The 22,512-nt window shown below is 36.2% G+C and overlaps 1 protein-coding gene across 4 annotated transcripts in view; it reads right to left on the reverse strand.

Annotated features, from left to right (window-relative positions):
• Positions 1-2,734: 2,734 nt before the first annotated feature.
• CEP135 (centrosomal protein 135) overlaps positions 2,735-22,512 on the reverse strand; it is a 72,648-nt gene continuing 52,870 nt past the window's right edge. For 3 of the 4 annotated variants that reach the window (XM_070612883.1, XM_070612885.1, XM_008512770.2), the window contains exons 20-26: positions 22,139-22,249; positions 21,677-21,862; positions 15,194-15,403; positions 14,126-14,328; positions 12,792-12,896; positions 11,271-11,384; positions 2,735-7,157 (exon numbers count right to left, since the gene is read on the reverse strand). In XM_070612883.1, the coding sequence (XP_070468984.1) occupies positions 11,285-11,384; positions 12,792-12,896; positions 14,126-14,328; positions 15,194-15,403; positions 21,677-21,862; positions 22,139-22,249 (915 nt within the window). In that variant the 3' untranslated portion in view covers positions 2,735-7,157; positions 11,271-11,284. Of the gene's footprint in view, positions 7,158-11,266; positions 11,385-12,791; positions 12,897-14,125; positions 14,329-15,193; positions 15,404-21,676; positions 21,863-22,138; positions 22,250-22,512 lie in introns of all 4 variants that reach the window. The other variant, XM_070612884.1, reaches the window with a different exon arrangement.

Raw genomic sequence — 22,512 nt, forward strand, 5'->3', positions numbered from 1 at the left:
AAACCCCCAACTGGAGTAACTTGTGACCCTTTGGGCTATCTGTTTGCGTTTCAGGGAGAGATGGCCACGGACTTTCTCTTCTCTGTGGGTGAGGGTTGCTTTTTGGCTCATCTATTACCCCATTGGCGATAACACCGGAGATTAGCAGGTCAGTCTACATTGCATGACTTATAATGTTTAACAGTTGACTTTAGACTACACCCTGGATGTCTAAAACAACCCACTGCTCCCCATGATAGTTACTCACAGTTGGCTGTGTCTGGGATCCTGGGAGGCATGACTGAGGTCAGTACTGCTGGTTAGCTTCTTCCTGCTGCTGGGAATCTTATTGATATTAGCCTTGATTGATGCTACATGCGACAAATTGAACAGGTTTGGCCCCAGTCTCTGTTGGACAGATTAAGCAGGGTGGCCAGTGGAGTGGCATACTTATACGAAAACTCAAATTTGGCTAAGAATGTATAGGGTCAAGGGGTGGATTATCCTTGGGAAAGGCAATTTGCCATGGACCCTTAGCATCCCTGTACATTTTTGTTGTGGGTAGGCCAAGAATGCAAGGCCCTGATTGATATTTACTCAGGCCATTCCTCAGCATCGTGTTTGCAGTGAGCAACCTTGTGGGATAAGGCAACGTCTCCTTCTGTGACAAAGAGCAAGCTTACTAACTGCTTCTGTAAAAGAGATGGATTCCCTAAACTCAGTGGTCCTGGGTTGTGACATGAACTTCTGCATGCCTAGAATTCTTCTGGGCTCCTCCACATGCCCCTGTGGGGGCTTGGAGTATTAACGACAACCAGTGCAAACATGATGCTAATGCTGCCAGCTGTGCCATGAGTAACAAAGGCCTTTGTCTCTGACCCAGGGGGTCTCCTATTTTCTGCCAGCACCCAGGAAACAGCAATAGGTTAACTTATTAGCTTGTAAATAAGGTAAAATAAAATCCCAGACCTTTCATATTTGACCATGTCTCGATTTTTTTTAACACATATTGTTCTAGTTGAGTTCAATATTATTTCTTGCACCAAATTTCAACATTTTTAATTTTCGTGAAAATTTCATAGATTAGCATATAATCATTCTTCATATTTTAATTTTCTTGATATCTGATGTTTTTGTAGTTATTTCTTTTTTGTTTTGAATTTTATGTATATTTTCTTGATAAGTCATTTCAAGTAAAGCTTAATAATAAGTCCTTTTATAGATCCAACTCGGGTTTTTAATCTCAATTTTTTCAGTTGATGTTATTGTTCTCTAACTCATTGTTTTCTGTCCTTTATTATTTCCATTATTTTTTAAGGGGGAGCAGAGGTTGCTGTTACTTTTTTCCAATCCCTTGAGTTAAATGCTTGCTCGTTTGTTAAGTTTTTATTTCCCAATTAACATATTTAAAGTTATAGGTTTTCCTCTAATTATTCCTACATGTCCCACAATTTTGATTCTAGTGGTTCTATTATCATTAACTACCGGTCTAAATTATTTCATTTTCTCTATGATTTTCATCTTTAGCAAAGAGTAATTTAGAAGCAAATTTTTAAGTTTCCAAACACATTGAAGTTTCTTCTATCCTTTCATTATTTTCTAATTTTATGCATTATGGTCAGAGAAACGATTTACATGATTTAATCCTTTTGAATTTGACGCTTCCTTTAAGGGTTAATATGTGGTCTATTTTTTAAAAGTTAAAAATGGGCTTAAAAAAATGCGTACTCAGTTTGTTGGGTGTGGAGTTTTATATATATATATATATATATATATTTGGCTGTATATTTATGATGACTATATCCGCTTGTTCTGTTCTTCTTGACCAGTATATAACACCTTTTTCCCCCCCTAAAATTCTATCTTGTCAGATGATAAGTACTCTAGCTTTCTCTTGGTTCCCATTTGCCTGGTAAATCTTTTTCCATCCTTTGTTTTCAAACTTTCTATGCCTTTTTATTTTTAAATATATTTCTCTTGTAGCTGACGTATTTTTTAAATCCAATTTGACTTTGTCTTTTAATTGATGAATTTTATCCATTTATATTTATCATGGTTACTCTAACATAAGGATTTATTTCTGCCATCTCATTTCATATTTTCCACCTACTGAACTTCAACTTTCTTTTTTTCCTCTTTTCTTGCTTTCTATTGCAGAAAAAGTTTTGTTACGCTCATTTAAATGTTAAATCTCTTTAAAAATTGTCTAAAAGTGACTTCACCATTACTAGTTATGTGTCCATGGGCAATTCTTGCCTGTGCCCTCATCTGTAAAATGAGAACAAAGGAGAATATGGTTGTTGTGGGAATTAAATAAGGTAACATATGTTAAAACTCTTAGAATAGTGCTTGGTAAGAATAAAGTCCTACGTAAGTGTTTACTGTTACATCATTATGATAGTTGCTCTTAAGACATATTTGTGTTATTTCTCCCTGAAACATCAATATTTGTATCCTCTCCCAACAAGACAAGTATTTCACCTCTTCTCACGTTCCTATGTGCTCTTTTTCTCCTTTTCCCCACCACCCAGTGCATTGGTATTATCCAGATTCTAGAATTTTTGTCCTGAATTATTACGGATATACTTTCTCCTTTTCTTTTTCTCCCTCCCCCTCTTTTTATTAGTACAACAGACTTTGCCAAGCTACTTGATTATCTTTAATTCACATATCTCTTGCAGTATTTTCTATGCTTACTTCTCTTCCTCCAAAAGTGTTTTCAGTGTGGATCTTCACCTGATAAAACTTCCAAGACTTTGCATGCCTAAGAACATTTTTATTATACGTTCAGATTTGAATGATAGCATAGCTAGTTATAAAGTTAATAGGTTCAAAATTCTTTTCTTTCAGTACTCCAAAAATACTACACTGCTGGTTTCCAGTGTAGCTATGGAGAAGTTTGATGTTCTCAGTCCATTTGGGCTGCAGTAACAATTTACCATTGATTGGGTAGCTTATAAACAATATATATTCATTTCTCAGTTCCAAAGGCTGAAAGTCCAAGATGAGGGTGCCAACATGGCTGGGTTCTTGTGAGAGCCCTCTTCTGGGTTGCAGACTGCTGACTTCTTGCTGTATCTTCACAAAGCAGAGAGGGCAAGAGAGCTCTCTAGGGTTCCTTTTACAAGGGCAAGGTTCATTTTACAAGTTCTTTTAATCCCAATAATGAGGGCTCCACCCTCATGACCTAATTACTACCCACAGCCCCATCTCCTAACATCATCACATTGGGGAGCAGAATTTCCACACAGGAATTTTAGGGGGACACATTCAGTCCATAATAGATGCAGAACTGATCCTTGTTTCTTTTTAGGTGACCCATTTTCTCTCTGGAAGTTTTTATATAAATTTCTCTCCTTTCTTTGATATTGTGTCTAAATGTGGGTTTTTCCTTCTCTCCTACTTGGCTTTCTCTGAGCCCTTTTAATAAAGACCTCAGACTATATCCTTCTTTGATTTGGGGACATTTATCTCCATTATTTCTTAAAATATTTTCTGCATTCCTTTCTAATATTTCTCTTTTCTAAGGCTTATTATTACCTCGATGTTGGTAATATCCTCTATAATGCTTATCTTTTCTTCTACACTTTCAATCTCTATTTCTGATGCTTTCTGGAAGAAGTTCTCCATCTTATCTTCAGATAAACTAATTCATTTTAAAGCTATATCTATGCCCACTCCTTCCTCAGAGGAACATAGGAGCAGCATCAAGTAAGTACAAAACATTACAAAAAAGCACTAGTGGAAATATTAGCTGTGAAAAAGGTAATAGTGGAAATAAAAAACACATGGGGTTGTTGGTACCTTGACAAGAATGGTTTGACTGGAGTAACGAGAAAAAAGCAAGACTGGAAAAGTCCAAGAAGAAAAGTGGGGGTAAAAAGGGGATGAAGTGAGTAAAGATAACTCTTTTCAAGGAATTCTAGCTATAAAGTGTGCTAAAAATGGAAAGGTAGGGTCTGGGAGGATTTTAAAATGGGAGGTATGTATGCAAGTGGGAACAAGCCAATAGTGCAAAAATGACTCAGGAATGTGGGGTTAATTGCAGGAGCGTTTTTAAGTAGTGGAAGGAAGGGATACTGGTCACAACCAGATGGAACAGTTCATGTTATGATAGGAGGGAAGGAAGTTATATGGATTCAGATGTGTTATTAATAGACCTGGAGGGTGAAAAAGTCTTACTGTTTCCATTTTCTCAGTGAAAAAAGAAACAAGCAGAGAATGAGGAGGGAGGACAGAAGGTCTGAGTAGAGCGGAGAAGCTGTGAGACACTTGTTGGGGAGAGGTTAAGTGTGAACTGACCAGGAAAATGTGTAAGGACTGTCATACAGTGCTGTGGGCCGTTGATCTTCAGGGCTGTACATTTCAAGTGAAAAGTCAGCATGGTTTTGTTTCTCCAGCCACGTTCAGCTACTTAGTACAGATGCAGAGTAGTTGGAGAATAAACAGAGAATATACAGAGAAGTAGTTGGATATAAACAAGATTTGAGTTCTCAGTTCAAAGAGAAAAGATGATTTAGGGTATATGCAAGGAGAATGATGTCTATGCTAGAGAACAAGGAGAGGGAGAGTGACGGACTTACAGACAAGGGATGAGTGACAGAATCAACGGTCTGGAGATCCGGGTAGAATCAAGCAATTGTTAGGATAGGCATAATAAATCGAATGACCTAGAAAGAGAGGTGAACAGGATGCTACAAGTTGAGATTTTGTGAGGAAATGACAAGATCTGGAGCAGTGTTTTCAAACTATAGATTGAGTCCCACTAGTGGGCCATGAAATCAGTTTGGTGAGGCAGTTTCTAAATTAGCATTTTAAATCCTGGCTGCACGTTAGAATCATCTAGAGAATCTACAATTTAAAAAAATACCCACATTGCGCTCCGAGATTCTGATTTATCTGGACTGGTGTAGGGTTCACGAATCAGCTTTTCATTAAAATTGTCCAGGTAACTTCAAAGTACGGACCTGGTCAATAACCACTGTTCCAAGACGATACCGACATAAAAAGACTGATGAAAGAACTAACAGTAGAGAGACAGTAAGCCAGATGCTAAAATCTTCTAAGAATTAGAGAGAGGGGTATGATATCAGATGTGTGATAAGTTGCAATAAGGACAGGTAGCAGGTGGCATAGTCAACGATAATTGATGTTCTCAACGAAGACCATTCACAAAAGAGAAAAATGTACACACACACACACACGCTCTTGTTTAACCATTTTGTACATGGATTTCAAATAGAAACTTTGACTTCATTTCCTATATTTTGAACTAATTGGAAACAAATGAAAGTTTAAAAAAAGTGCCTGACAGCTAAGTTCAAGGATTTCCCCATATCCCACCATGATAAAGTTTGAATTGAATAAACTGTACCCAATTTGAGAACTAAGAATATGGCTAAAACTAGAAAAATCTATCTGTAAGAAAGAGAAAATAAATTGACTGGAAAGTTTATTAGAAAATTTGTGTCAAGCTCTATAACTTAAAATTATTTAAAACAAATTAAAAACATCTATAAAAGGTCAGAACATTCAGTATTTTAAGATAAAATTAATTTTTAAAAAATTGTAGTATCATGGTTATGAAAATAATTATGGCAAGCTACACATTTTTTAATTATAGAAAACATTAAAAATAAAACATCTATCAAAATAGTTCTTGCTGTTGCTTTGGGGGAAAAGGTGGGGACAAATATTTTTTATTTTATTTACATGTTTATTAAAAGATTTTCCTTATGACATCGCAAATAGATCCATTTCTCTTGTATTTTGCTATAATACACGAATTCACACAAAGCAGATGGAATACATAAAATTACAAAGATGGTGGAAAAGTAAGCCATGTCACACCAAACACACACTGAATTATTGCAAAGGGCATAACCTGAACATATAAGGCATATTAGTTTTAGAAAAAGAGCACTGCCCACCCCCAGGTACACACAAACACACACACACATACACTCCACTTCATTAAACCACAGGAGGAAACAACATGTATCATAAATAGTTGGTCTTCCACTTTCCTATGTAGTTTTTAAGTTCTTTTGCAATCATAATGAAATCTATTAAGAAGAGGATTTTCTTTAAATGGTTATGGTTCAAACACGATTAGTTTTTGTATCTGGCATTCTGTTTTGTACTTCTGTTCTTCTACTAATATACGTATATATCTAAATTCTTAAAAATTACAACTTTGTATATTAATTGTAAAAAGTTGTTTTCTATTTAATATGCCACAGTTCAGTGTTTACATACTGTTCTGGAAGACTCATAAATTACAACATACAGGTTTAGAAGCAAAAAAATTGATATTATTGAATGTATATTAGAATTTTAACAAAATTTACCCCATCTATTTTTATACTCTGAAATTTTAGATTAATATAGTGAGGAATTTTATTTACTGAAAAGTGTCCCTAATTTCTGTTCTATTGATTTACAAAAATCTGAACATAGCTTTATTTTGATTTGATAGAATTTGTATTACATGTGATAGCCAAAATGATATAATTTTGTATATAACACATAAACGTATCTTTGCCATCACCGTTCTTCTAGTTGGCAATAACAAATCACATATGGTAATTATTATTTTATCAAGACCTCTGCTGTTATAAGAATAGACCTGAATATATTCCCCTCGATGACAGACAGCAAATTGGTGAATAATTAATTTTACATTCAGAAGAAAAAAGTTAAGTGTGACAACATACCATCAAAGTTGATAATACTTTGTGAATGTGAAAAAGATATGGGTTATAAACACAGGCATGAAAACTAAAAACACTTTGAAAACAAGTATGTAAGAATATTTACATATATATATCACGGCTCATTAAGAAAAAGATTATTAAAGCATAATGTGAACAATACATTATACTAATTCACAGTATAAACACACTTTGAGGAGTAATTTAAGTCAGGAATAATAAAAAATACAGATATTAGTTAGCACTATTAATACATATTTTGTTCTGTTATATATATGAAAATATACACATTCAGCTCTTTCAAACCAAATTTTTTACATAAATATTCACTGATTTAAATAAAAGTTGACCGAGGTAGAATCTGTGTCAATGTTCATGATTTTCAGAAACAAGTACTTCAAATATTTCATTACTGTTCTGTCCTTTAAAGAAATCCATATAGCAAACTCATTGAAAGTCATCATTCTGAAAAAGAAGGGGAGGAAAAAGGTGAGTTAAGAGAAAAATGACAAACAAAATTACTTAGTACGTTCACGAAAAACGGAAAGTCAGTAACGTTTTAATTGAAATTAGTCGCTAATAAAACCTTTGCCCACAATCAAGTTATATTTAATAGTTAAGAAGTACTGTTCTATACTTCAAAGAGATATTCCCCTCAAACTACCAAAGTACTTCAAAGTACAGGAGGACTAAAGGAATGATGCACAGTGAAAAGAATAGAGCAGGTTAACTGAAAAAACCACTCAAAAGAAGGGATCGTATGATGCCTAGCTGTAATAAAATTATACACAAGTACTCTAAATTATGTTGCCTGGGTCTTAGAATAGCACACTATGGATAATCAAATATTTTTTCCAAATATTTTGACCTTACGTGCTATCTAATCACCCTCCCAATTAAAACACACCCATTAAAATACGAAAAATCCCACAATGGAAACAGAGAGAGAAAACAATCATCTTTTTCTATACCTAGGAAGACATACTTAAGAAGATATTAGACATGTTGTCTAATACTGATGTAAAACATCATTTATAACAGAAAAACTTGGAAATAAGCTATACATCCCAGAAGAGGAGAATGATTAAATAAATCTTGGAATATCCATGTGATGAATCATTAGATTACTATTTTAAAATGGCATTTTTGAAAATGCTTTTAATGATAAGAATAAATGCTTGCAACCACAATGAGAAAAAATCCTAAAGAATAAGACAAAACAAAAAAACAGGATAAAAATTATTTTGAGTATGATCTCTATTAGAATTACATATGTATGTCTAGGCATGGGTGTGTATGTTCACTACAAATTAAATACAAGAAGGAAGCACACCAAAATGCTAACTGCTATTTTCTTTGGGTTGCAGGATCAAAGTGATTTTGATTTGCACATCCATGTTCATAGCAGCATTTTCACAATAGCCAAAAGGTGGAAGCAACCCAAGCATCCATTGACAGATGAATGGATGAACAAAATGTGACATATACATCCAATGGAATATTGTTATACAGCTTCAAAAAGGAAGGAAATTCTGACACACGTTCCAACATGGATGAAAACATTACGGTAAGTGAAATAAGCCAGTCTCAAAAGGACAAATATTATATGATTCCACTTATACAAGGTACACAGAGTAGTCAAATTCGTAGACAGAAATTGCAATGGTGGTTGCCAGGGGCTGGGGGAAGGGGAAAGTGAGGAGTTAGTGTTTAATGTGTACAGAGCTTCAATCAGCTAAGATAAAAAAGTTCTAGAGATGGATGGTGGAGATTAGTTTTGCACAATAACGTGAATGTACTAACTACCAGAGAAATGTACACTTAAAAATGGTTAAAATGATAAATTTGATGTTATACATATTTTACCACAATAAAAAAAGGGAAAAAAGGTGATTTTTGTTTCCTTCTTTTTACTTTTGTATTTTGTGTTTTCTCAGTGAGCATGTATTGGAAACAATAATTTTAAAAAGTAAAAACAAAATTGGATTATATATTTTAACTATCAGATATGAATATTTCATATTCATTTCTGAGTACTTATGTGGAAATCCCTTAAAATTAGTTTGGGTGACAATATTTAGAAAATATGAATGGAAATCGGTTACCAATTAACAACATCATTAGGCTACTCTGAGAATTTGCTAATGGTTGTGTAAGTTTTCTAATTCACATCTACTAGGATGGCTATAATAAAAAAAATGGAAAACAACAAGTGTTGGCAAGGATGTGGAAAACTGGAACCCCTACATTGCTGGTGGGAATGTAAAATGGTATAGCCATATGGAAGAAGTCTGGCAGGTACTCAAAAAGTTAAACATAGAATTATCATATGACCCCAGCAACTTTCTACTCCTAGGTACTCCCAAAAGATTTGAAAAACAGGAACTAAAACAGATACTTGTACACCCATGTTCATAGTAGCATTATTCACAACAGCTAAGAGGTGAAAACAACCCATGTGTCCATCAACTGATGATGAATAAACAAAACGTGGTGTAAACATATAAAAGAATATTGTTCAGGCATAAAAAGAAATGAACCTCTGACACATACTACAACATAGATGAACTCTGAAAACATTATCCTAAGTGAAATAAGCCAGAAGAAAACGACAAATACTGCATGATTTCACTTATATGAAAAAATCTAGAATAGGCAAATTTAGAGAGACAGAAGAGCAGATTAGAGGTTACCAGGGGGACTGGAGAGTTACTGCTTAATGGGTACAGAGTTTGTGTTTGGGGCGATGAGAAGGTTTTGGAAATGGTGATGGTTGCACAACATTGTGAATTTAGTGCCACTGAGTTGCACACTTAAAAAACAGTTAAGGTGGTGGGGCCAGCCCAGTGGCGTGGCAGTTCAGTTTGCGTGCTCCGCTTCGGCAGCTTGGGGTTCGCCGGTTTGGATCCCAGGCGCAAACGTACCCACAAGTTATCAAGTCATGCTGTGGCAGGTGTCCCACATACAAAATAGAAGAAGATGGGCACAGATGTTAGCTCAGGGCTAATCTTATATACACACACACACACACACACGTTAAGATGGCAAAGTTCATGTTATATATTTTACTGTAATTTAAAAAAAGTTTTCTAACTCATCACAGCTTTAGAGATTGCTGGATTCTACTATGTTCTATAACAGTGGTTCTTAAGGTATAGTCTGGGGATCCCTGGGTGTCCCAAAGACCCTTTTAGGGGGTCTATAAGGTCAAGTCTATTTTCATAAAACTAGGGAATTATTTGCTTTTTTGGTCTTATTATCTCATGGGTGTACAGTTGTTTTCCAGAGGCTACAAGATATAAAGGGCTAGATAGTAAATATTTTAGATTTGTGGGTCACAGGGTTCCTGTCACAAGTTCTCAATTCTGCCAGTGTGGAAAAGCAGTCATAGACAATATGTCAACAAACGGGTGTGGCTATGCTCCAATAAAGCTGAAGTTACCAAAATAGGTAGTGGGGTGATCTGGCCCACAGATCCTCTTTACCAACCCCTGATCTAAAATGCAGCTGTGTCACAACCGCTATAAGGCTTTATAACAAGAAGCTGAACTTCCATCTAATCGCATTCAAATTAATGCAGGAACTTAGAAGGACACAGTGACGGCAGCCAGCAGTGAGAAGTGGTCCTCAAAGTCAAAGAGAAAACCGTATGTTTTAATCAAACACACACGCAAAAGCAAAAGCACAGTCATCAGGAATCACTTAAACCTAGGCCCTACAGACACCGATAAACCCTGGTGGAATCAGTATGTTAAAGCACGGCGCATAACTAACGTTCAGGATAAGGATTCTGAGTCATCCAGGAAATGCTTATCTTCTATATACTTCTATTAAAAGAGGTAAAGAAATGCATAATTTTTAAACAGAATGACTTTACTATTCCTGTCAACGAGCCTGCATTTTTCACAATCATCCACCTTTTAAACCCCGGGCCCGACACGCTTCTTTCCCACTCATCCCATCTACAAAGAATCAGTACATCCTTTGACCCTTCTGCAGCCAGTGTCCTCGCTCTTTACAACTACTTTGGAAACTGCTTTGCCATATCTACTCAAGCTTGAACATATGCATGTCCAATGACATGACATGCACTGAACACGCATGTCCAGTGACCCAACAGTGTCACTCCTAAGTGTATCCTCGAAAGAAATGCACACAGCTCTTCACCAACATACAGGTCCTAGAGTGTTCATCATAACTATCTGTAATAGCCCAAACTGGAAGTTACAAAATGTCCATCAACAACACATAATGGAACATTATGCAGCAACAAGACTAAACAATCTACAAGTACACACAACAGAATGGCTGAATCTCACAAACATACTGCCGAGAAGAAGCCAGAAAAGTATGATTTTATTTATAAAATGTCCAAAACACGGAAAAGGAACTTATGCTTTTAGTAATCAAGACAGTTACTTTTAGAGCAGAGGTTATGACCAGAAGGGAGCCCATCACTTCAGAAAGTTCTGCTGACCACCTTTACAGGCAACCTCCCCTCCGCCCACACAGAAAACTCCCTTCTGAATTTTTATAACCATAGACTAGTTTTGCTTGTCCTTGGTGTTACGTACCTACCTTTCTGATAATTCTCAGTTCACGTCTTCAGGAGAATGTAAAGGAGACCTCAGAGTAGAACTGAGGGGTGGTGTGGGAAGACCATGGCGACGCATCTCTTGGATTGCTCGTTCTCTGTCAGTAAAGATCAAATAAGAGATTACATCAAAAACGTGGTATATAAACATAAGGTGCTGTTATTCTTATTAGCTAATTAAGTAATTTCTACTCAACTAATTAATTAGTATTTCTACTAAATTTAAGTCCTACGTCTTTCTATGAATTCTAAGTAATGGATAAAAGATTTCAATTAAAGGAATATGGATCATAGGAGTGTTCAAAGCCCCTCTGAACAGAGACTTTCAAAGTTGGTTGGTTCCCTCCTCTGGCCCTTCCTTTCACACCTCTTGTCGCACGTAAATCAGCCCTCTTCCTTCTTCCTGCCTCAAAACTCCCAAATGTCAGGAGTGAAATAACCCACTCTCTCTGCTATGCTTTCCTTCCATGTCTGTGTCTGCCCCACAAAGCACAGTAGCTGTGTTGCCACCTCCTTTGTGGCTATTCAGTAGGTGGCCCAGACTTTTCTGCCTTGACTTCTTCAGTGTTCAGGATTTCTACCTAGTTGGGTGTTTCACAAACCTTTTTTCACTATTAACTCCGTTAAGAAACTTTTTTAGACATTTTTTCCATGTATATTCCAAACAGCACATCACTCAAAAGTTTTGATGCAAATGGATAAGAATAAGAGAACTCAAAAATTGACCCAATAAGCAATTTGACCGCTATTTGAGAATGAAATTTCAGGAATGCTGATGTCTATGGTATTAACACAGTAGGAAAGCAGAAGGGAAGAAAAGTAACTTGACAGTTGATTTGCACATTAGACTTTGACTTTAACTGTTAAAGAAGGTCTCATTCCTGTTTGTATCACTTGGGGATTAAATTTTTCAAAATAATAAAGCAAATGAACCAAAATGTAAGGATGAAAATTACTAAGCTGTAAGAAATCTATTGTAAAGGTTAAGTGTACAGCCTTTAAAACTAGGCAGATCTGCTTGGATTTTAGTCTTGGCTCTGCTATTTACTATTTGTGTGATCTCAGTTTCCCATAATAGAGGCCTAATAGATTGTTAATAGGATTAATCAGACATGTACATAGTATCTGGCATATATTTGTTAACTGCCCTTATGATCATCAGCATCATCACTTTTATGATGATTTGCATTTGGAGCTTCCTATTGGACCATATTGTTTTGGGCTCTTGTAGAATCCTTACTGTCTTCTTGATTCCCTAGCTGCATCCTTTGAAGTAACGCCCTAATCTTGCCCTGAGGAACGCTACAGGAAATTTACACAATATTTGCTATTTTATTTAATGCAGGGATATTATCTTTCGTAACACCTATTGCCTCTTTAGGAGAATTACTAAAAAATTTTATTAATGCTAAAAAAGTTTGCCACTTGTAAGCCATATTAAATCCTTTTTGGAACAGGATAGGGAATAAATAAAAACATTGATCAATGTTAAAGTTTTTTCTCACCGTTCATATCTTTCAGCTGAAATCTGCCTTTTCAGAGCATCATGATCTGTTTGTAACTGTGCCACTTTAGCCCGAAGCATGGTGTTTTCCCGGCTTTGACTATTTCTTAAAAACAAATTTTAAAAATCAAAGGAATGAATAGCAAATATTCTGTTTTGTCAAGTGCTATGGATTTCTCTTTTTGTTATTAATAAATACAAATGGAGGTGATAGTTAAGCAAGAAAAAAGAGAAGATCAAGACTTTTCAAAAGTAATTCTCTAAACTTCTTGAGTTTTTATCACAAAATTTTCTCTTTCATTCATCTCATTTATTTAACAAACATTTACTGAGCTTCCGGTTCGCACCAGGCACTGCAGCAATGCTGGAGATGCAAATGGAAACAAGACATGAACTGCACCACCAAGACGTAAAGAATCTTCCTGGCCTCTTTCCTGACTCCTGCCTCAGAAAGAGAAGTATTCCTAACTCCTTTTAAGAGATAATTACTGCACTCGTACTATCTACTCTGGGTTTCCTCCCCTCTTCCAACAAATATGTCCAAACCTCTCCAACCTAAAAAGACACCATCCTCAATCTCCCAAAAGGTAATCAATATACTTATGAGGGTCAAATCTCATAGCCTTTTCAAAGTCTTTTTCCTAATCCACAGCATGAGACAGGGTCAACTCTCCCCATCCTGAAGTGCTCTCTCCTTTGCTGACTCCTCTCTTCGTTCCTCAAATTTAGGCATTTTTCTAAAGTTCACTCATTCACTTCCATGGGTATGACCTCTTCGGTGAAGATATACAAATCTACATCTCCAAACAAGATGTCTCTCTTGAACTCAAATCCCTGAATTTCCAAAAGCAGAAGCCACGTAGGCAAAATATTTTGGTTTTATACAACCCTTCACACTCCCATCTCCCTCTACCCCGAAAAAACCGAAAAATTCTTTTTTCTGTTCCTCCACTATTTTTTGTTTGCTTGTTTGTTTTCAGTGAGGAAGATTGGCCCTAAGCTAACAGCTATTGCCAATCTTCCTCCTTTTTTTGCTTGAGGAAAAGTGGCCCTGTGCTAACATCTGTGCCCATGTTCCTCTATTTTGTATGTGGGACACTGCCACAGCATGGCTTGATGAGTGGTGTGTAGGTCCACGCCTAGGATCTGACCCTGCATACCCCAGGCCACCGAAGCAGAGTGTGCTGAACTTAACCACTACACTACTGGGCCAGCACCCCTCCAGTATTCTTTTTATCATTTGTTTTATGCTACAAATCTGCAAAAATTTACTCATATTGAAAAATTATTTTTGACAAGCTATCTTCCTCACATAGGTTGATTTATGACACTTACAATTTGCTTTCCGAAAGGCTTAACTTCTCTTTTAGTAGCTGAATTTCTATATCCTTCTCATGGGAGGTTAAATGAGAATGAAATTCTTTATCTCTATTTGTAGCCAACAATGATTCAAGGTTTTTAATTGTATGTCTCTCACTTGACAATTGTTTTCTTAACAGGTCTGATTCTGATTTTACATTTTCTAATTCCACCACGACCTACAGGAAAAACAAAGTAAGATTACTTCAGCACAATTTTAGACTTACTCTGAAAAATTATCTGCAGAGCTATATACACATCGGGTGCTTCACTCTGGGTACCAGTTAAAGATTCTGAACCACTTTTTTAAGTATAAGGAAAACAACTTATTTTCAAAATAAACTTTGCTATTTTTAGTAAAGGCTTATTTGGCTATGAGACCTACTCCAACCCTCAGATAGTTTTCTCTCATACTGTCTTGCCAAGAGAGGGTCATTAACATAAAATCCTAAAATGTGGCCACCCTATCAGCAAGGAGGCCCTTTTGGTCTATTAAATACGTGTACTCTGACTACATAATCAAGCCAGTAGTGGAGCTTCTCAGTATCTGAAAATAAAGCTACTACTAAATGAGTAAAAATCGAAAACATCCATGTTTGAAAACATACACTGAGTTGTGTGAAGCAATGCTTCGGTTTGGGAATGGTAAGTTCCAGCTAATCAGACTTTTAAAATTAAGTAAGACTTAAATGTTCTGAGATTTTTATTACAAAAAATATTCCACTTAGAAGCAATGAACTGCTCACTCCTTCATTTAAGTCTTACCCTTAAACAGAGAAAGAACGTATTGGGATATGCTCCTATGCTACAATTAGAAGATTCATAGTCTTCTAAATACCCATCCACCCCCAAACAGACAGCACCTAATTTCATCACCATGACTGCCAGAGAAACCTTGGCAAAGAACCTAGTAGTCAAAATCCTGTAGTCAAAGTAACTACTCTCAAGTGGATCAAATATGTTGGGTACTGAACGGCAAAGTGCAACAATTCGAGTAGGGCTCAATAAAACAATGTGCTACGACAATATCTTTTAAGCTCTTACCCTCTCAAACTCAAGGTTTTTGGAATTCAATTGCTGGGTCATAATATCTTTCCCAGAATCAAGCTTTATGCAAAGTTCTCTAAGAGATGACATATCATTTAATACTGCTGCTTTCTCCTCTCCTTGATGTCTCAGCTCTTCTTCTAATCTAGATACCACTTTTGCCATTGATGAGATCTGAGATTCATAGGCATGATGTGCATTTATGTGCTGAAAATAGAAAAAGAAACAGGTAAAAAGTTAAAGTAACCCAATAATTTTAAAGGCTTGAATCTGAGCGGCCACAACTCACTTTCTAAAAACAGGAGCCAACTTTTGCATATTTTAAGATATTCTCAGGAAGTTGCCTACTATTTTAAAGATGGCCTATTTAATGCTTAACAAAATGAACTGTTTATAATTATTGATCATGGTAACTAAGTACCTCATGTATATATTTGGAAGATGCAAAGATGAAATTGTTTTAGGGTGTTGTAAATATGAGGCATCTTTGAAGTTACATTCAATTTTTCCTTTAGAAATTCTGCTATAATAATGCCTTTTCCAGAAAAAGAAACCTATACTTACATACATACTTAGAAGTAACAGCAACTTATCACTCCATTGTCTTTAGCTAAATTCTGAATTTCAAAAACACAGTTTGTGTTAAAACTAAATACAGTACTCCCCCAAGTATTCCACAATTTTGCTTTCTGAGGTTTCAGTTACCCGAGGTTAACCGCAGTCTGAAAATATTAAATGGAAAATTCCAGAAATCAACAATTCCTAAGTTTCAAATTGCAGGCCATGCTGAGTAGTGTAATAAAGTCTTGTGTTGTCCTGCTCCATCCCACCTGGGATGAGAATCATCCTTGACCAGCATTTCCATGCTGTATACCCTACTTGCCCATCAGTCACTTAGCAGCCATCTCAGTTATCAGATCAACAGTGGCAGTATTGCAGTGCTTGTGTTCAAGTCACCCTTATTTTACTTAATAAAGGCCCCAAAGCACAAGAGTAGCGATGCTGGCAATTTGGATATGCCAAAGAGAAGCCATGAGTGCTTCAAGTGAAAAGGTAGAAGGTCTCTACTTAATAAGAAAAAAATCATACGCTGAGGTTGCTAAGATCTACAGTAACTTTGATTACAGTATATTGTTATAATTATTCTATTTTATTATTAGTTATTGTTAATCTCTTACTGTGCCTAATTTATAAATTAAACTTAATCATAGGTATGTACGTATAGGAAAAAACATAGCATATATAGGGTTCCACACTATCCGCAATTTCAGGCATCCACTGCGGTCTTGGAATGTGTCCTCTGCGGATAACAGGGACTACTGTACCTGAAGTCATATTTAAATTTACTTTAACCTAAGAGTAATATACAACTTTATAAGATTTTAACAACTGAAATAATGAGCAAAGTCTGAAATACTGATAAATATTTTTTCCCTAGAATAATCCACATTTTAAATTTTTCACAATTTAAATTGTGAATGATAAATACAACCTAATATAAACTTTATTTCTACCGTGTAGGAAGAATTCTAGACATGAAAAATAAAATTATTTTAATAGGTTTTACTGAAATGAATCAACATTAAACTGTAACACAGTACTGCGAAGATTTAATAAATTTCAACAACTTCAGAAAAGCAAATATTTGGATTTTCCAAATATTAATGAATTAATTAAATCAAAGCCCCCAAAACTAAATATAAATATGTAAAAGTCAATTTCAGATACCACATAAGAACATGAACAATGACAAATTAAAAAAAGAACTGAAGAAGTTTCTCCTGAGAACTCTTTTGAAGATTGAAAAGCATTCCTTTAGTTATTATACTCCAAAATATATAAAGAGCTCATACAACTCAATAGCAAAAAAGCAAATAATCCTATTAAAAAATGGGCAGAGGATCTGAATAGTCATTTTTCCAAAGAAGATATACAGATGGGCAACAGGTATACCAAAAGATGTTCAACATCATAATTATTCGAGAAATGCAAATCAAAATCACAAAGAAATATCACCTCACACCTGTTAGAATGGCTACTATCAAAAAGACAAGAAATAACAAGTATTGACGAGGCTGTGGAGAAAAGGGAACCCTTGTGCACTGTTGGTGGGAATGTAAATTGGGGCAGCCACTATGGAAAACGGTATGGAGGTTCCTCAAAAAATTAAAAATAGAAATACCATATGATCCAACAATTCTACTACTGAGTATTTATCTGAAGAAAACGAAAACACGAACCAGAAAAGATAAATGCACTCCTATGTTCACTGAAGCATTATTTACAATAACCAAGACAGAAATAACCTAGGTGTCCATCGATGGATGAATGTGCAAAGAAATTGTGTATATATACACACACAATGGAATATTATTCAGCCATAAAAAAGAATGAAGCCTTGCCAATTGTGACAACATGGGTGGACCTTGAGGGCATTGTGCTAAATGAAATAAGTCAGACAGAGAAAGACAAATACCATATGATCTCTCTTATATGTGCGGAATTTAAAAAAAACAACACAAGCTCATAGACACAGAGAACAGACTGGCGCTTCCCGGAGGTGTGTGTCGGCAGGGCAGGTGGTGGGAGAAATGATTGAAGGGGAGTCAAAAGGTAAAAAGAAAAAAAGAAAAAAGTCTCTCTTTTACATACTACATAAAAAAAATAAATTATAGAGGTAGTTATTAGTTTCCTGGGACTGATGTAAGAAATTACTACAAATCACTACGTGGCTCAAAACGACAGAAATTTACCCCCTTACAGTTCTGAAGATTACAAGTCTAAAATTTAGATGTCAGCAGAGCCGGCTTCTTCTGGAGCTTCTGAGGGAGAATTTGATCCACGTCTCTTTCCCAGTTTCTAGTAGCTGCTGGCAATCCTTGACATTCCTTGCCTTGTAAACATAGCACTCCAATCTCCGCCTCCGTCTTCACCTGGCATTCTCCCTTATGTCTTCTGTGTCCAGAATTCTCTTAATCTTATAAGGATACCAGTCACCGGGTTATGGCTCGCCCTAGTCCAGGATGACCTCATCTTAACTTGATGACACCTGCAAGCACTCTATTTCCAAATAAGGTCACATTCACAGGTACTGGGGGTTAGGATTTCAACAAATCTTTTAAAGATATCTATCTTTCTACCTTCCCTCTGGCTCCCCAAAATTCATGTCCTTCTCAAGTGCAAAATATACCACTCCATCCCAACATTCCAACATCAACTCTAAGTCCAAAATCTCATCTAAGCATCATCTAATCAGATATAAGTAAGACTCCGGGTATGGTCCATCCTGGGGCAAAATTCCTCTCCCTCCACAGCTCTGTGACACTAGAAAACAAGTCATCTGCTTCCCAAATACAATGGTGGGACAGGCATAGGATAGACAGTCCCATTCGGAGAGGGAGAAACAGAAGGAATAAAGGGGTTACTAGTCCAAAGCAAGTCTGCAACCAAGCATGGCAAATTCCCTTAGATCTCAAGGCCTAAGAATAACGCTCTGGCGTCTGGGTCTTCTAGGGTGGCCCCATCCTCCTGGCCCTCAGTGGCAGTGACCCTACCCTCTGGAACCAAGGAGGCAGCAGCCCCACGCCCTCTGGGCCTGTGGTGGCAGTAGCAGCCCCGCTAGCCTTTAAGCTGCCCTTGGCAGCCTTGCTGGTCTCTGAGCCATCTTCAGAGTCATTCTTCCCTTGTCTTGAAGGAGAACACCTGTTCGTAGCCAAGTAACTCGACTGGCCTGTTTTATGCTAGTAGGATCCCAGAAGTTCAACAGCTCTCCTTCATCTTATCCTGCTTCTGTCTCTTTCAGTCCAAGCTGGCAGTTGTTTCTGCTGAGATGACTGATTGGATCCGTGAGCCACACACCTAATCTCTCACCAAGAGGTTGTCGAGCCACACTCTTGGCCTTGTCTCCAGAACACACTAAGAATTTTCCAAGTCATCAAGGCCTGGTTCCTTTTTTGCTCAAGCAGTTCCTTCCTCAATTTATCTCTTTCCTTTACATTTTACTATATGCAGCAAGAAGAAACCAGGCTGCACCTGCCACTTTGCTTGGAAATTTTCTCAGCTAAATATGCAAGTTCATCACTTATAAGTTCTACTTTCCTCCTAAGAGTAGACCATAATTCAGTCAAGTTCTCTGTCATTTCCTAACAAGGATCACTTTTTCTCCAGTGTCCAATAATGTATTCCTCAATTCCATCTGAGATCTCACTAGAAGAAACATTCACATTTCTGGAAAAATTCTGTTCATGAAGATTTATGTATTTTATAAATGATAGAAGTTTTCTCTACAGCTCTCCTCTCTTTTTTCTGAGCCCTCACCAGAATCACTTTTAAAATCCATCATTCTATGACCAATCTTGTCAAGACAATCTAGGCTTTTTCTATCAAGCACCTCAAAATTCTTCCAGCCTTTACCCATTATCCAATTCCAAAGCCACCTTCACATTTTTAGGTTTATTACAGCAGCATCCCACTTTCTGGGACCAAAATCTGTATCAGTTCCCTAAGGCTGCCATAACAAATTACCACAAACTGGGCACGAATTTATCCCCTCACAGTCCTAAAGACCACAAGTCTGAAACCCAGGTGTCTGCAGGACTGGTTCTTTTGGAAAGTTCTGAAGGAGAATCTGTTCCATGTCTCTCTCCTAGTTTCTAGTGGTTGCCGGCAATTCTTGGAGTTTCCTGACTTGTAGACATATCACTCCAATCTCTGCCTCTGTCTTCATGTGTTGTTCTCCCCTGCGTCTTCGGTGTCCAAACCTCCCTCACGTTATAAGGATACCAGTTACGAGACTAGGGTCCACCCTAATCCAGTATAACTTGATTTTAACTTGATTGTATCGATAACGGCACTACTTCCAAATAAGGTCACAGTCAGAAGTGCCAGGGGTCAGGATCTAAATGTATCTTTTTGGGGGGCATAATTCTACCTCCTACAGATAATCAAGACTTTCTCCTAAAAAATGAAGACTAAAATACTATATGAACAAAACTAATAGCCAACTCTTCTATATCAATCTAACTTAGGGTCCCGATATTTAAACTGAACTCAAAATTTTATTAGACTGTCTTTATGACAGAAGCTTATTTAAATCTACATGCAAAGAATGAAGCTGGACCCTTATCTTATACCACATACAAAAATTAACTCAAAATGGATCAAAGACCTGAACATAAGAAATAAAACCATAAAACTCTTAGAAAAAAAGAGGTGAAAAGCTTCATGATGTTGAATTTAGCACTGATTTCTTGGATATGACACCAAAAACAAAAACAACAAGAGAAAAAATAGATAAGTTGGACTTGATCAAAATTAAAAACTTTTGCACATCAAAGGATAAAATGAGTGAAATGGAAAACCACAGTTTGGGAGATATTATTTACAAATTACACATCTAATAAGGGATCAATATCCAGAATATATAAATAATTCCCACAACTCAGTAACAACAAAAAATGACCTGATTAAAAATTGGGCAAAGGATTTGAATAGACTTTTCTCCAAGAAAATATACGAATGGCCAATAAACACACAAAAGATGCTCAACATCACTAATCATTAAGAAAATGTAAATCAAAACCAAAATGAGATACCATTTCACTAGCATTGCGATGGCTATTATTTAAAAAACCCAAAAAAATGACAAGTGATGGTAAGGATAGGGAGAAACTGGAACCCTTACATTGCTGGTAGGAATGTAAAATGGTACAGCCCTTAAGGAAAACTATATGGTGGTTCCTCAAAAAAATTAAACATAAAATTACTATATGACCCAGCAATTCCACCTCTGGGTATATCCTAAAAAACTGAGAGCAAGGATTCGAATAGCTATTTTGCACCCATGTTCACCGAAGCATTGTTCTCAGTAGCCAAAGGTGGGAAACAAAGCAAATATCCATTGACAAATAAATGGATAAACAAAATGTGGTACGTACATACAAATATTATTCAGCCTTTAAAAAGAATGAAATTCTGACACATGCCACAACATGGATGAATCTTGAGGTTAAGTGATCCTAAGGCTAAGTAAAATAAGTCAACAACAAGTCAAATATTACATGATTCCATTTATATGAGGTACATAGAGTAGTCTAATTCATAGAGACAGAAAGTAGAACAGTGGTTGCCAGAGGTTAGGCGAGGGGAGACGGGGGAGCTGGTGTTTGATGGGTATAGTTTCGTTTCGGGAAAATAAAAAAGTCCTGGAGATGAATAGTGGTGACAGTAGCACAACAATGTGAATGCACTCATTGCTGTAGAACTGTACACTTTCAAAAATGGTTAAAATCGTAAATTTGATGTTATGTATATTTTACCACAATTAAAAAAAAAGTAATGAGACTCCTAAACAATTAGAATTAACGACAAAAGATTACATTGAACTTGATTTTATCAATGCTTAAATCTCACTTTAATAAGGTATCTTTGAATGTTTTGTTTTACTAAATAACATCGTCACAAGACAAATCAATGTATTACCTCCTGAATTTCTTTTTCCAATAGATCCACTCTTTCTCGAAGGTGTCTCCTCTCCGTGTCAATAGAAAGGAGTTCCAGTCGAACCGAGCTGCTTTCTCCCTCAGCTTGATGGGCTTTAACTTCCCAGTCTTCAGCACGGTTATGAAGCATCTGAAATCTATCTAACAAATCTTGATTTTCTTTTTCCTGGTTTAAGCATAATTAAGTTGTTTCTAAATTAGTAATTGTCACGCTTTGGAATACCCATGTCACAAACATATACACATATTGGGATTTTTGTTTTAATTTAGGAAGCATAAGCTAACTGGGCAGACACACACTAAGTAAGATCTGTGGAGAAATAAAAAAAAGACAATAGGCAAGAGCTCCACTCTCATATGTTAATACCTAATAGAGGAGACAGAATAAACATGAAAAAGTTAAAAAAAAAAAAGTCTTAAATCCAACCTAATGTTTTTTCACCTTGGCAGCCATTAAGCTCTCCCATCGTGACACCTCAGTTATGTAATTATGAACTCTACTCTTCATTTCTTCTTTTTCTTGCACTGCTGCTTCTAATTCCAATGAGATTTCCTATAAATCAGAAAATTGAAGACAAATCTAAAATGAACATAGCACCTAATAAATTCTATTTATATTCATATAGCCTTTTGAATTTAGGGAATAAAAGAGAGTAGGAAAAAGGGAAAACTCTTCCTAAGGGTCATTTTCACATATTTTTCTTGACTGATCTTGACTTTTTAACCAAACATCTTCCACAACAGTCCTGACCGGGGCTAGCTATGCTTAGGTGTCGACATTTAAAAAAAAAAATTCATACATCAACAATATGCTTT

The sequence above is a fragment of the Equus przewalskii genome, chromosome 3, assembly GCF_037783145.1.
Source record: "Equus przewalskii isolate Varuska chromosome 3, EquPr2, whole genome shotgun sequence".
Lineage (NCBI taxonomy): Eukaryota > Metazoa > Chordata > Mammalia > Perissodactyla > Equidae > Equus > Equus przewalskii.